This window comes from Castor canadensis, chromosome 7 (genome assembly GCF_047511655.1).
Source record: "Castor canadensis chromosome 7, mCasCan1.hap1v2, whole genome shotgun sequence".
In the NCBI taxonomy this organism is placed as follows: domain Eukaryota; kingdom Metazoa; phylum Chordata; class Mammalia; order Rodentia; family Castoridae; genus Castor; species Castor canadensis.
The window spans coordinates 151,139,049-151,154,606 of NC_133392.1; the positions used below are offsets into that span (position 1 = coordinate 151,139,049).

A 15,558-nucleotide genomic window follows, 5' to 3' on the forward strand; every position below is an offset into this window, starting at 1 on the left:
ATAATATAAGGTAGAGTTTTCTATTTTATCACTTTTCCACTTTCTAGAACTTTTCATTTGATGTGGTACAAGGATGATGATAATAGTGATAATAGATTAATAAGACTTATAGTTGTGAGCCACTGGCACCTGACTCTGAATTACATTTTTTAAAACCCTCTGAAATTTGAAGAATGGACTTACTGTATTTTAATTCTTCATGCTCTATTTTAAGTAAATTAAGTGAATTCCAACTTTAATAAAATATGCTTGCTCCAAGAGGGTTGTGTAGTTGTATAGAAACCAACCACACAAGTCAGATATGGTACTAAAATCTCACAGTGGCTTTTTATGCATACCAAAGTAATTTCATTGCCATGTTGAATTTCTTTGAGTTGATTTTACCTCTCCCACATCATGAATTTCCTCTAGTGGATTGAGAGCATTTGGTATCTTCAAAGAAAGTAATCCTTACATGAAGTAGGTGAAGGACTTTCCTTACTTAGAGATAGAGAGGTTTTGCCCTGGCTCACTTAACATTAAAGCTAGAAATTGTATCCAAATCTCCCAGTCTCAAAGTCTTAACCCTAATTTATACTTCAAAAGGGCAAGGTTTTTTTTGGATTTTGTTTGTTTATTTTTGGTACTGGGGTTTGAACTCAGGACCTCATGCTTGCTGGACAGATGTGCTACTACTTGAGCCATTCCACCAGCCCTATTTTTGTGTCAGGTATTTTCTTTTCCTCTTTTCTTTCTTTCTCTCTTACTTACTTTGTTTATTTAAAGGAAGGCATTCTCAGTTTTTATGATTGCTTTTTTTGGGGGAGGGGACAGCACTGGGGTTTGAACTCAGGGCCTCACACTTGAATGGCAGGCACTTTTACTATTTGAGCCACTCCACCAGCCCTGGGTCAAGTTAGGGTCTCCCGAACTATTTGTCTGGGACTGGCTTCGAACCTCTATCTTCTTAATCTCTACTTCCCCTGTAGCTATGAGTAGCTATGATTGCAGTCATGAACTACCGGTGACTGGCTGGTATTTGGATTCTAGAAGCTGATTTGTATTGAATTGAACTTAGTATAGTATTTTTTAAAAAAATCTTTTGAACCAATTAAATGGTTTCTTCAGCACTCTCCCTCTTTTTCTTTGTTCTTAGAGATGGAACCCAGGGCCTTGCCTGTGCTAGTAAGTACCACTAAACTACACCCCCTGCCCAGCATCTTCTCTGTTGACCTGGCAAAGGGTGATTGGGTGTCAGACTCATGAGAGTCTGACAGTAGACTCTTAGGCGAGAGTATACCTTAAGAGGTCAAAATTTCATGGGACCAAAAAGGTATATTCTGACCAATAAAATACCTTAACAACACCCAATGACGTAAGGGTAAGAGCTGCTTTTTCCTGAATGTACTAATGATGTTATTTTTATATAAGGTAATGTGAGAGCCACATAAAGGTGCTCTTAGTAAGGAATATCATTAAACCTTTTGCTCATTTGAATGCCTCCTTCCAGGAAGGCAAAGATGCCTAGGCGAATTCTTTTAAGTGTTCAGATTGTGTTTTTTTCCAAAGACTTCATCACTTTGGGAAAAGTGAAAAGGCTAACACAAATGGAAGAATGGGGAGATTTCTTTTAAACTGTTTCATGAAAACCACATTCACTGAGTTAATGTACTTTACATGTGAAATGTTTTATAGGGCTTCTTTTGGCATGAAAACAAAACTTGGAGCTTCAAAATGCCTCTTATGTCCTCAGGGACTATGAGTGATGATTTCATTTCTTAATCATGGAAGAGAAAATGAAGCCATGTATAAATTGGTGCTGGGCATATAATTACCAAGGAATTGCATCTGAGCCCACTCCTGTGTGTTCTTGGCCTCTGTGCCCCTGGGAGCATGGCCTGATGTTTTTGTGAATAGTGAAATGGCTGAATGGTGGAAATTACTTAAAACTGGCTTTGACAACTGTGTGAAGCCTTTATTACGCTTGCTAATTGTACTTTTAGAATATTTGGATAGGGAGTAAGTTGTTCTATTGAGTCAAACATTCATTTTGCTTGGGAAGAAATAATTACGTAAATGAACTTTTGTAGTCTGCACTGATGCAGTTCGTTCTGAAGCAGACCTTGGGCGCACAGTCTTTTGGTGTTTAGTGTTGTGCAAGGGAACAACTGTATTTCAGATTCTGCCTGATGAAACCAAACTTGAGTCCGTTTCTTTGGACTTTTTTGTTTGATGAATCTTAGAGCAAAGGGGGTTAATGAGAGAGTTGATAAGAAGATAGACAATGGGAAATAATAATAAGCTGGGGGAACAAATAGGAGGAATGCTGAAAGTGAGGTTTTTTCGATTCATATAAGGGACCATTTTTTGTTTGTTTTTGTTTTGCTCATTTGTTTTTGCCAGAAAAATATTTCTGATTTTTACTTTATATTTTACATAACTGCCTATTTTTTAGGAAATGGAAGTATCTCTTGATAAAAGGCCTTCGTCTGGGAAGTTATACACACTAAAAACAGCTCATTCAAACAGGAGTGGAAATGGCCTAACATCCTTTATCTAATATAATTTTCAGCAAACTCATTACAGTATTCCTGTCTGTTTGGGGGAATGGAGAGAAATGCTGCCCTTCTCAGTCACTGCCCCTCCCCCATACCACCAGGAGGATTTAGGCCATGTCACTACCAAGGAGCTAAGATTCTAGCAGCTACTTTGCTAAAACACATTTTTAAGTATCATGAACTGTAAACTTATTTGATAGGTAAGTGATCTTTCTTTGGAAGCAATGAAATCTTCTCCCTTCCTTTTTTCTCTTTCTTAAATATTTATTTTTTTCCTGTGTTGCAGATAGGCTTGGTACATGCTGGGCAAGTGCTCTACACTGTGCTGCATCCCAGTCCCACTGTCTCCCTTTTTTTTTTGAAAGCTATTAAGACATTTAATCATAGGATTCTGACATTTCAGAACTTGAGGGTTTGGAGTTTGTTGGCTTAATAAGCCAAATATTCTTTGGCTTTCTACTGGCAGGCTATAGATAACATTGAACAGGTTCGGTCATCTTTTCATGAGGAACATAACTCTTCCTTTAGCATAATAATTTTTAAGGGAAATATATACATTGATTACCAAATAATAAATGAAAGACCAGAAGGGCAGTTGCCTTTCTCATTTTTTTCCATGATTAAAAAAATGTTTAAGGGTTGGGGATTTAGCTCAGTGGAAGAATGCTTGTCTGGCAAGCGCAAGGCCCTGAGTTCGGTCCCCATCACCAGAAAAAAAAAAATGTTTAAGATATTTTTAAATGTACAGTCTTGACCTTTTATTTTATTTACATTGTTTTGGCAACAGACAGGGTTACGTAACAGTGCAGTCTCCTACCAAATAGGGCTGGGGGCAGGGCTCACTATTTAAATTTAGAAATCATGAATGTTTAGTTGTACAGGAATTTGTATCCCCTGTCTCCCTTTTAAAGTATAGACTATTTCACAAATTTCTTGTGTCATTCAGGGACCATATCTTCTCTGTATTGAGCAATTTTTTTTTTTTATAGTAGCCCATGTCTCAGACTCCCAAGTGCTGGGATTACAGAAGTGCTCTACCACTCCAAGCAAGCAATGAGGTTTTTGTTTTTTGGGGTTTTTTTTAAAGTTTTAGCAAGGATTTATTTTAGTATAACAGGATAAATTAGGGAAAAATGGGTAAGGGCGAACATTTCTTGGTCCCCATGCAGGAAATGAGAGTAAAGACTCCAAACAATGAGTTTTGGTTCATGTTTCCAGTTCCTTAACTGATTATTCTTCCAGTTTTTAAAGATGTATATAATGAATATATGAATTACAGCAGTGGTAGAGATGAAGTAGGTCTCTGTTCTCTGTTCTCCCCTCCTGCTCATCTTTTGGAACACTTCAGATCTTTTTCAAAGTCCCAAACTAGATTTTCTTTCCATTATTTGTCTTTTCTTGTTTTTTTGTTTTGTTTCGTTGGGTGGTACTGGGGATTGATCTGCTGGGCAAGGGCTCTGCCTCTTGAGCTACACCCCCAGTCCTCTTTCTGTTAATTTTCATCTGTGCTGGGGGGGAATGGTGAATATTTGTTAAGATGGAGTAGCATATTAAATGGTCTGGGTAGATGAGTATGGAGCAAGGTGCATAAATGTATTAAAATAATAAAATTAACTCAGATGTCCTTTTAAGAAGGGACTTGGCTGCCCATCTCTAAGAAGTATAGCTACAGTGTTTGCCCCTTCAGGGTCTTCCTCTCCTTTGGAGCCAAGGTGGTCATGGTCTTGGTCCAAAGCTGTGACTAAGCAAAGCAGTGATACAGGTGCTTCACCCTGCCCACCCAATACTGGCCATCTTTGCCCGCTCATGTCAGGCATTCTTTGTCAGGTCTGTGTCGTGGTCTGAGGGCTCCTCCTGCCAATCCTGCTTTCTCCTTGTCTCTAGGAACTTCTCCCCATTAAACTTTTTGCATTCCTCATTCTCTTTAGCATCTGCTCAGGGCTCCCCTTAGAGTCTAACTTGGGATGAAGTTCTTTTTTTTTTTTTTTTTTTTTTTTGGTTCTGGGGTTTGAACTCAGGGCCTACATCTTGAGCCACTCCACCAGCCATTTTTTGTGGTGGGTTTTTTTCCAGATAGGGTCTCATCATGAACTCTTTGCCCAGGCTGGCTTTGAACTGTGATCTTCCTGATCTCTGCTTCCTGAGTAGCTAGGAAGGGTGAGCCACTGGCACCCATCTGGGATAAAGTTCTTATATAAATCACATTTTTGTTTTCCTATTTTTACCTCAGGCTTTGCACATATAAGTGAGTTGCTGATCTCTATGTTTTAATATATTCTGGTCATTTTGGAAAGCTTAGGAATATAAAATAGCACAAAAAGGAAATTTTAAAAAGTACCCATAATATCACCACAAGAAATAACTACTTATAATAGCTTATTTTGATAAACTCTAAAAGTGTGAATTTTTCACAGTACCCAGTTAGGAAATAGAACTTTACCAGCCTTTTAGGAGTTTCTCACTGGTTACTTCTGGTAACTACTTGAACAGCACAAACTAATTTTGCCTGGTTTTGAACTTGATGTAAGTATAATTGTATAGTATATATTCTCTGTCTTCTTTTGCCTGGCGTTGCGTTCAAGAGGTTGACTTGTGTGTGTGTGTCCCTGCCATTTTTAGCTGTGAAGTAGTGCATTGTGTGACTATTTCCACTTACTATTCTGGTTTCAATTTTTTATTGCCTCAATCCCCTGTGATGTTTTGTATTGTAAATGTCTCCTAATAATTTATTACTCCCTTAAGTGAATTGTCTTGTGTAAAAGCTAGAAAAACTTATGTTTTGTTTTCATAGTGCTGGGGGTCGAAACAAGGTTTTATAATGCTTGGCAAGCTCTCTACCACTGAGTGCTACTGAACTAATATTTCTTTTTTTTCCTTTTTGGTTTTTTCTTTTACATTATTTGAGACAGTCTTGCTATGTAGCCCATGTTGGTCTCAAACTCTCAATCCTCTTGCCCCAGCCTCCTAATTATAGGTGTGAGGTCTTTGGGTTGTTTTTATTTATTTTTTGGTGATACTGAGGTTTGAACTCAGGGCCTTAAGCTTGCTAGGCAGGCATTCTACCACTTGAGTCATTCCTCCAGCCCAAAGCAACTGTTATTTATTTCTTAATTCATGTCAGTACAATGTGCTTAAGCTCCTACTACTCTTTGCAGGACCCAGAATTAGTTTTTCTTCTTAAGTTTGATCAATTTGAGTGCTGAGTTATTCCTGAGTTTCTGACAGTTGTATACTGATGTGTGTTTCTTACTACTATAGCCATCAAGTGGAATGTCATGGCCAGCTCCTCAGACAGTGAAGATGACAGTTTCATGGCCGTGGACCAAGAAGAAACTGTGCTGGAAGGGACAATGGAGCAAGATGAGGACTCCCACCCTGTATTGGAAGTTGAGGAGACTACACATAATAGGTCCATGTGTGAGCTGCCAGAAGAGGTTTTGGAGTATATCCTGTCCTTTCTCTCACCATATCAGGAGCACAAAACTGCAGCTCTTGTCTGCAAACAGTGGTATCGACTTATCAAAGGTACTGTGGAATAGAGAAAGATTTATTTCAGTTGTTGTTGAATGACTTTTAGGCTCCCAATTCATTTTTCTGTTTTGTCTCTTAAATGTATTATGGTTATAAAAGTTAGTGTTAGATAATTATCACATTTTCTTTTTCTTCCTATTCTGGTTAGCTTGAACATATAGTTTTTCTTTTTTTCCATTTGGGGATTCTTTTTTTAAAAAGCAAAAAAAAAAAACAAAAAAAAACAGGGTCTTTGTAGCACACTCAGTTTATCTTTTACTTTTTAAGATCTATTTATCTTTTCTTTTGGTTCATTGTTTCAACTGTTAGCTAAATGTTGAGGTTGCCAGCCATGCTGTATTTTTACTTAAGAGATAGCAGTTATTTGACTTTAGTTCCTTGTTAGAAAGGACCCAGGTTTCTTTTTGGTTTTTTGTTGTTTTGTCTTTTTGGTCTGAAGATGGCCAGGCCAGTTGAAAAATATTTGGTCAAAGCACAGGTTGTATAAGTTTGTTCTTTTCTGATAGGAAAAAAGCAACCAAAAATAGGACAAAGAAAAATCTTTTGATCAGAATCATCCAGCTTTAAAATATTTTCCTTGCGTGAAGGTGGTTCTCATGGGGAGTAGGGTCTTTGTTAACATCCAAAGTACACCTAGAAATTAAGGACCAGCTATGTGGAGACTGCTTGCCCGGTTCTTGCTCACTCCATCACTATTGGTAATACTAATACCCACAGCCTGCTTCGGTTTTCTGAGTCACTTGGCTGTTTAAGCAAGATTGGCTATATTGTAGAAATGCCATGTCACCTCAGAAATAAAAGTGGAGGGCTGGTGGAGTGTCTCAAGTAGCAGAGTGCCTGCCTAGCAAGCATGAGGCCCTGAATTCAAACCCCAGTACCATAAAAAATAATAAAAGTTGAGTATTCAGAAGAGAAGGGACTATAACTAAATATATGGCTCTCTCTGTGTGTGGGTGTGTATGTTTATGTACTTGGGTTTTTTTTTTTTTTTTTTTTTGGCAATCTTACTGTTTTTATTTTTTTATTTAGTTATTTTGGAGGCAGGGTCTGGCTATATAGGCCATGTTGGCCTCAAACTTGTCAGTCCTTCTGCCTCAGCTTCCTGAGTACTGGGATTACAGGCATATGCCACCATATGGCATATGCCATATGGCTGTATACTACTGTTTTTATATTACGTTTTTTTTTTTTTTTTTGTGGTACTGGGTTTATTTTACTTTTTTTTTTTTTTTTTTGTTCTGTACCTGGATTTGAACTTGGCCAACCCCTTGAGCCACTCCACTAGCCCTTTTTTATGTTGGGATTTTTTTGAGATAGGGTCTCTGGAACTATTGTCCGGGCTAGCTTTGAACCATGATCCTCCTGATCTCTGCTTCCTGAGTAGCTAGGATTATAGGCATGAGCCACTTGCACTCAGCATTATTTTACTTTTTAAAGAAAGTGGAACCCTAATTTAGTGTTCATTCTTAGATCTTCTTGTGGAAGATATTGCCAAGATAGTTTAGATTTATTGATTGATTGATTTAAGTAGTCTGTTGTTATTTGGCAGTAATTGAGGTTAACTCAAGGCCTTGTGCTTACTAGGCAGGGGTTCTACCACTTGAAACCCACCATCAGCCATTATTTTTGAAATAGGGTCTTGCTTTCTGCCCAAGCTGTCCTGGACTGTGATCCTCCTGTTTATATTTTCCTGGATAGCAGGGATGACAGGTACATGTCACCATATCTGGCTTTTGTTGGTTGAGATAGTCTTTTGAACTTTTTGCCCTGGCTTTCCTCAAAGTGCCTTTGAACCTTGAGCCTTCTGATCTGTAGTGAAGATTACAAGCTTGAGCCACTTTGCCCAGCCTAAACTTTATTTTTTTGGAGAATTTTTAGGTTCATAGCAAAATTGAGCTAAAAATACAGAGATTTCCCACGTACTTCCCGCCTCCATGCATGATAGCCCTTCTATTATGAACATTCCCCACAAGAGTGGCACATAGATTATAATCAGTAAGCCTCATTGATCATCACCACAGTTAGACATTAGGTTTAGTTGTTGGTGGTGTACAGTGTATGGGTTTAGACAATGTATAGTGATACATATCCATCATTATAGTAGTATATAGAGTAGCTCTACTGCCCTAGAAATTCTGTGCTCTGCCTATTCATCCTGCCCTTCCCCCAAGCCCTGGCAACTACTAATCTTTTTACTGTCTCTGTAGTTTTGCCTTATTTCATAGTGTCATACAGTTGGTGTCATACAGTATGTACCCTTTTCAGATTGGCTTCTTTCTTTTTTTTTTCTTTAAAACTTTTTGTTAGCATAGAATAGTTGTATATGTGGACACATTGTGTCATTTACATATGTGTTTACGATATATCTTAATTAGGTTCACCCCCTCAGTTGATCTCCCTCATCCCCCTTCCTCCTCTTGTTAGAACAATTTCAACAGGTTTCATTGTTCTATTTTCATACACAAATATAAAATAGATCCACCATATTTGCCCTCCTTCACTATCTTCTTTTGCCTTTCCTAGATTGGCTCACTTGGTAATGAATACTTAGGTTTTTTCTCCTGTTTTTTGTTTGTTTGGTTTTGGTCCTGGGGTTTGAATTCCAGGCCTTGTACTTGCTAGGCAGGTGCTGTACCACTTGAGCCACGCCCCAGTCCTCCTCCTGTCTTTTCATGGTCTGTTGGCTCATTTCTTTTTTTCTTTTTTTTTTTTTTTCATTTTTCTTTTATTATTCATATGTGCATACAAGGCTTGGTTTATTTCTCCCCCCTGCCCCCACCCCCTCCCTTACCACCCACTCCACCCCCTCCCGCTCCCCCCCTCAATACCCAGCAGAAACTATTTTGCCCTTATCTCTAATTTTGTTGTAGAGAGAGTATAAGCAATAATAGGAAGGAACAAGGGGTTTTGCTGGTTGAGATAAGGATAGCTATACAGGGCATTGACTCACATTGATTTCCTGTGCGTGGGTGTTACCTTCTAGGTTAATTCTTTTTAATCTAACCTTTTCTCTAGTTCCTGGTCCCCTTTTCCTATTGGCCTCAGTTGCTTTAAGGTATCTGCTTTAGTTTCTCTGCATTAAGGGCAACAAATGCTAGCTAGTTTTTTAGGTGTCTTACCTATCCTCGCCCCTCCCTTGTGTGCTCTCGCTTTTATCATGTGCTCATAGTCCAATCCCCTTGTTGTGTTTGCCCTTGATCTAATGTCCACATATGAGGGAGAACATACGATTTTTGGTCTTTTGAGCCAGGCTAACCTCACTCAGAATGATGTTCTCCAATTCCATCCATTTACCAGCGAATGATAACATTTCGTTCTTCTTCATGGCTGCATAAAATTCCATTGTGTATAGATACCACATTTTCTTAATCCATTCGTCAGTGCTGGGGCATCTTGGCTGTTTCCATAACTTGGCTATTGTGAATAGTGCCGCAATAAACATGGATGTGCAGGTGCCTCTGGAGTAACAGTCTTTTGGGTATATCCCCAAGAGTGGTATTGCTGGATCAAATGGTAGATCGATGTCCATCTTTTTAAGTAGCCTCCAAATTTTTTTCCAGAGTGGTTGTACTAGTCTACATTCCCACCAACAGTGTAAGAGGGTTCCTTTTTCCCCCGCATCCTCGTGTTGGCTCATTTCTTGTTAGGGCTAAGTGATATGCCTTTGTCTGAATGTACTACAGTTCCCACTGAAGGACATCTTAGGTGCATCTGAATTGGGCAATTAAATGAAGCTGCTATATGCAGGTTTTTGTATGGGTATAAGTTTTCAGCTCCTAAATACAAACGAGCACAACAGATGAATCATATGGTAAGAACAAGTTTAGTTTTGTAAGAAGCCCCCAAACTTTGCTATAGAGGCTGTTTATATTCCTATCAGCAATAAGTTAGAGTGCTTGCTCTTCTATATCCTCTTTATTATTTGCAGTTGTCTGGTTTTTGGAATATCCCCGTTTAAGTAGGCAGCAGAGGATCTCATTTTAATTTGCATTTCTGGAACGGGGGAGGAGGGAGGTAGCCCGAACAATGTATACACATGTAAGTAAATGTAAAAATTATAAAATAAAAGAAAGAATAAAAGAAAATAAATTTTAAAAATTAATTTGCATTTCTCTGATGACAAGTGATGTGTGTTTTATATGCCTATTATCGTCCATACATTTTTTTCTTTTGAGCTTGCTCTACCACTTGAGCCACTCCACCAGCACCTTAGCTTTTATAAATCTTTTTTAAATTTTTTTAATTTTTGGTGGGACTGGGGTTTGAACTCAGTGCTTCATGCTTACAAAAGCAGATGCTCTATAGCTTCAGCCATGCCTCCAGCCTGCTATAATCACTTTTTTAAAAAAAATTTGGATTTTACCGTGATAATTCCATACATGCATACAGTGTACTTTGAATAAGTCAACTCCTTCACCATATTTCCATTTCTCTTCTCCTCCTTTCAGACAGTGTTTGGTGGGTTTCCTTATGCTGTCTTCATAGGTATCTATGTAGTGTACTTCCACCCTCTTTATCCCTCAGTATCCTATCCTCCCCTCAAACTCCCCTGCATGTTCTCCCCCCACACACTCCCCTACAATCACTTATTAATTGCAGGTTGACGACAAAAGTTTTTGTCTCCTTTATTCGCCACTACCTTAACCTCAATTCAACATTTGCAAATCTGTGTTTATTACAGTCTCACCTCAATTTAGCATTTACAAATGTGTAGTATTTACTTCAGTGTATAGCTGGCAATGTTGTTACCAAAAATGGCCATGCTTTTTAAAAATACTCCAATTCTTGGTGGAGTGCTTGCCTAGCAAGCATGAACCCTTGAGTTCAATCCTCAGTACTGCAAAAAAATAAAAATAAGCTATGTGCCACTGGCTCACACCTATAATTCTACCTACTTGAGAGGCTGAGATCAGGAAGATCAGTGTTTGAGACCACCCTGGACAAATAGTTCAAGAAACCCCCATTTCCGAAATAACCAGAGCAAAATGGACTGGAGGTGTGGCTCAAGCGGTAGAGTGCCTGATATGCAAGCATAAAGTCCTGAGTTCAAACTCCAGTCCCACTGAAAAAGAAAAAAATACAATTCTTTTCAACTCTTTTGAACTGAGTTCAGTGAAGTGGAATTTTATAGTAGGAGGATAGTGACCATCATTAGAAAATGTTTAAGTATGTATTATGTTCTTGCTGAGGATACCCTAAGGTGGAATAAGTTCAAGATTGATACATTCTTTCCAAACATAATTTAATTGATTGTACTCTTTGATCAAATTTTTGCTCTGGTCCTTGGAAAGAATGTATTAGAAAAATAGGTTGTTCCAGAAACATGAAGCTTTTACTTTTTTTTAATAGACTATATTTTTCACAGAAGTTTTAGGTTCACAGCAGATAAATAGGTATAAAGATTTCTTATATGTCTCCCACCTCTTTATCAACATCACCCACCAGAGTGACCACCCAAAGCCCATAGTTTACATTAGGATTCACTCCTGGTGTATGTTTTATTTACTTGGACAAATGTATAACGACATTTGTCTACCATTATAATAAGAGCTTGCTTTTTGAAAAGCCTTGAATTTGTAATCTCATAATCTATAATAAACTAATTATTGTGTTGTTGCTTAAGGTAGGAGAATGCTTGATTTGTATTGTCAAGCTACAGATATTTATTGAATACCTGTTATATTACAGACTTTTATCATAGCTTCTCACAAAGCTAAATTACCTTATCCATTTTACTTTGGAGTAAATAATAGCAAGTTTCTTGATGTTTTGCCTCATGATATAACTTAAAGGGAATCAGAGTTATAGCGTGAGCTAATTTTGTGACTGTGAGCAAGTCGTTAACCTTTTATCTGATAAGTTAAAGGATTGTATTTTTTTATTTTGAAATTCTGGTTCTATTTTCTCTCTTTGAGTAAAAATGAAAGAAATTTGGACACCTGCAAAAAAATTTATGACTTATAAAAAAGTGACAAAACAGTTGAAAGATAAAGTTTTTTTTAACTAGCATATGTGTTAATAGTACAGTGGAGTCTCATTTTCATTCCGCAGATGTATACAGTATGCTTTGAACAGGTTTGCCCCTTCATTATGTTCCCTTAACACCCGTCCCCTTTCCTAACACACAGTTTTAACAGTTTTCCCTGAAAGTAAGTGTCCAGGCTGAGGCATTTGTCCTGTTTATCTTTAGGTGTAGCCCACCAATGTTATCATGGCTTCATGAAGGCTGTCCAAGAAGGAAACATTCAGTGGGAGAGCCGAACTTATCCTTATCCTGGAACCCCAATCACTCAGCGGTTCTCACACAGTAAGTATTGTATGAAAGCAGATCCCATCGTGTCTGTGTTCATGTTTCCAGAGACTGTTTTGGAGGCATGTATTTTGTCTGACTTTTTAAAGAAGAGAATGGAAAATGTGAGTTTATATTAAGTTTATAACCAGTATTAGGAAAGAGTGATCCTAAATATATTATAGGGGCTGAGGGTGTAGCTCAGTGGTAGAATGCTTGCCTTGGTGTGAGGGCCTGGGTTCAATGCCTGGCATTGGACAAAACAAATGGTGCTTTGCTAATAACATTAATAGTCTGGGTTTTTTTGTTTGATTTTTCTCTAAAGAGGTCATGATGTTCTTAGAATTTTAAACATTTGACATATCATTTGAGGGGGAAACCCATGAACGATATGCATTGAGAGTGTTTCTGAGATCCTGCTTAGGGCATAGCCAAGCTTTAGCACTAACTCTGAAGATAACTGTTTTAACATAGTATTTTATGTTCAGCAATATGGAATTTGGAGTCACAAACAGATTGAATGAAGGGTATTGATTATAAAATAAAAATTTGATTAGTAAAATTATAAATAAAGCATCCTGGTAAGTAAATGTGATTTAGAGCTGTTTATATCATTCTAGATTTAACTTTTTTTTTTTTTTTTAACAGGTCTGGGAGTTTGAACTTAGGGCCTCATGCTTACTAGGTAGGCCCTCTACCACTTGAGCCACACTCCCAGTCCTTTAACTCTTTATTTTAATTGATTTTTGTAGACACTATCTTACTACAGTAGTGATTCATATCCTTCCATCAAAAGTTAGATCAGGGCTGGGGATGTGGTTTAAGTGGTAAAATGCTTGCCTAGTAAGCACAAGGTCCCGAGTTAAAACTTCAGTACCACCAGAAACAAAAGTGACATCAAAGTATGGTATATTTTGCTCTTGGAGCCTGTGGAGGCCTACTGGGGATAGGCTTCTTAAGGGCAAATATGTCAGGAAGGCTATGGTGCAAGGCCATTTTTGCTGGAGTGGGGTATCTTCAAACAAAGGGAGCATACGACTGTTCTTAAAAATTGAAGATGTTTATCCCCATGATGAAACCAAATTCTACTTGAGCAAGAGATACGCTTATGTACATGAAAAAACAGTGACTCCTGGCAGCAAACTGAATAAACCCAGAGTAATGTGGGGAAAGGTAACTCATGCCCATGGAAACTGACATGTTCAGGCTAAACTCAAAAGCAACATTCCTGTTAAGGCCATTGGACACAGAATATGTACCCTTCAAGGTCTGAAACTATTGAAAAGTAAATTTGTCCTTTTTTTTTTTTTTTTTTTTTTTGGGTGAGACTGGAGTTTGAACTCCAGGATTTGAGTTTGCAAAGCAGATGCTCTACTGCTTGAGCCACACCTCCAGTCCATTTTGCTGTGGTTATTTTGGAGATGGGGGGGAGGGGCGGGTCCCAAGAACTGTTTGCCCGGGCTGGCCTTGAACTGTGATTCTCCTGATCTCTGCCTCCCAAGTAGTGAGAATTACTGGCTGAATTTGTACTCTTGTATTTAAAAGAAAGTATGGTGTATTTTAGATCAGTAAAGGTGTATTTTGTTAGTGGTTACTCAAAAAGCAAGTTCATTGAGGTTTGCAGAAAGCGATGGTGGGGGCAGAATTGAGGGGACCTCTTAGAAATCTCATAATTTCTGCTCTAATTGTGTTAACTTCCTGTTCAGAAATCTTCAGTGCCTATACATTGCCTATAAAATAAAATCTAAACTTAATCTTATTTTTGAATTTGACCTGAGCCTAAATTTACCACTTACTCTCCCAGATTTTCACAAGGCTGTCCTCAACAAACTACCACAAGTCTTGCTTTTGCCAGACTTGCTTTCTAACTTCTTGGACTTCCCTCCACTTTGCTGAACCTTGCCACTCCTTGAAGACTCAGTTGTCTTCTTTACAAAGGCTACTTTGTAAAACCTTTTCTCAACCCTTCAGCTAACAGCAAAAATTTTCCTATTCTACTTAGGAATTATTAGTATTTGATTCTTGATTCATATTGTCTTTCATTGGTAGTTTGTAAGTATGTATCTTTAAAAAAAAAGTCTACATTTTGAACTTTTGGTAGATAGGAAGGAGCATATATTGGTTATCCATGCTGCATGAAAAATTACTCCAAAACTTAGCAGCTTAAAGCAATATTTCTTATCTCACAAAGTTTTTGAGGGTCAGGAATTTGGGAGTGGCTTATTTGGGAAGTTCTGGCTCAGGATGTTTGATGAGGTTGCCATCTGTCAGCCAGCCAAGTTATGGTCACATGAAGGCTTGACTTAGGGAAGGGAGAATTTCTTCCAAGCTTGCTCAGATAGCTGTTGACAGGAGACCCCTCTGTGGAAAGCCACAGAGCTGCTCAAACTTGCAAAGTGAAGCTGTTTTTATTGAAACAATAACAAAAAGTGCTGCTTAAACATGACAACTGGCTTCCCACAGAGCAAATGATATGAGAGAGGCAGACACCAAGACAGAAGCACAGTAATCTCAGAAGCACAACCTAATCTCAGAAGTGAGTATACCTCTTCTCTTCTGTTCTCTTGATGACACAGGGATTGACCAGGGGTATAAATACCAGGAGATGAGAATCATAGGGCTACCCCAGATCATATGTTACACTCCTATATTCCAGAGGTGTTCAATAAATACTTAGAACTCATTGTCTTTGAATTGGATCTAAATAGGTCAAAGAAACAGGCCAGACTATTACTGTGTTTTCAGTTTTCTCAGGAGCTATGTTTACTTGTGTTCTTGTTAACCAGCTAGAGCAGTGGACCTCAAAAGTAATTCCTGGACCTCTGGAGAGGAGGGCATTCTAAAAACCTATTCAAGAACTCTCTGCAGTCCAAATCTTTTTGTTTATTTTAAACTGTGAGTGCCTGACAAACACTGATTATAATAGTAAATACCACTACCTTGAGTGATGCTACAACTCCAGCATTTATACCTACCATTGCTTCTTTTGGAGCTTTAATTCAGGGCTTCTTGCTTGCAAAGCAGGTGCTCTACCACTTGAGCCACACATCCAGTCCAGTTTGCTCTGGTTATTTTGGTGATAAGGTCTTGAGAATTGTTTGCAAAGGCTGACCTTGAACCACAATCCTCCAGTTCTCAGCCTCTCAAACAGTTAGTATCATAGGTGTGAGCCACCGGTGCTGGCTACCCACCATTGCTTTT

The 15,558-nt window shown here is 38.3% G+C and overlaps 1 protein-coding gene and 1 pseudogene across 5 annotated transcripts in view; both read left to right on the top strand.

Annotated features, from left to right (window-relative positions):
- The window catches only part of Fbxo42 (F-box protein 42), a 76,849-nt gene that overhangs the window by 21,688 nt on the left and 39,603 nt on the right, over positions 1-15,558 (top strand). For 2 of the 5 annotated variants that reach the window (XM_074081229.1, XM_074081228.1), the window contains 2 exons: positions 5,796-6,062; positions 12,259-12,375. In XM_074081229.1, coding sequence (XP_073937330.1) covers positions 5,813-6,062; positions 12,259-12,375 — 367 coding nt within the window. In that variant the 5' untranslated portion in view covers positions 5,796-5,812. Of the gene's footprint in view, positions 1-1,135; positions 1,165-5,795; positions 6,063-12,256; positions 12,376-13,005; positions 13,043-14,820; positions 14,894-15,558 lie in introns of those variants that run through there. The other 3 variants (XM_074081230.1, XM_074081231.1, XM_020166381.2) reach the window with 3 other exon arrangements.
- LOC109688108 (large ribosomal subunit protein eL33-like) lies at positions 13,036-14,814 on the top strand (annotated as a pseudogene).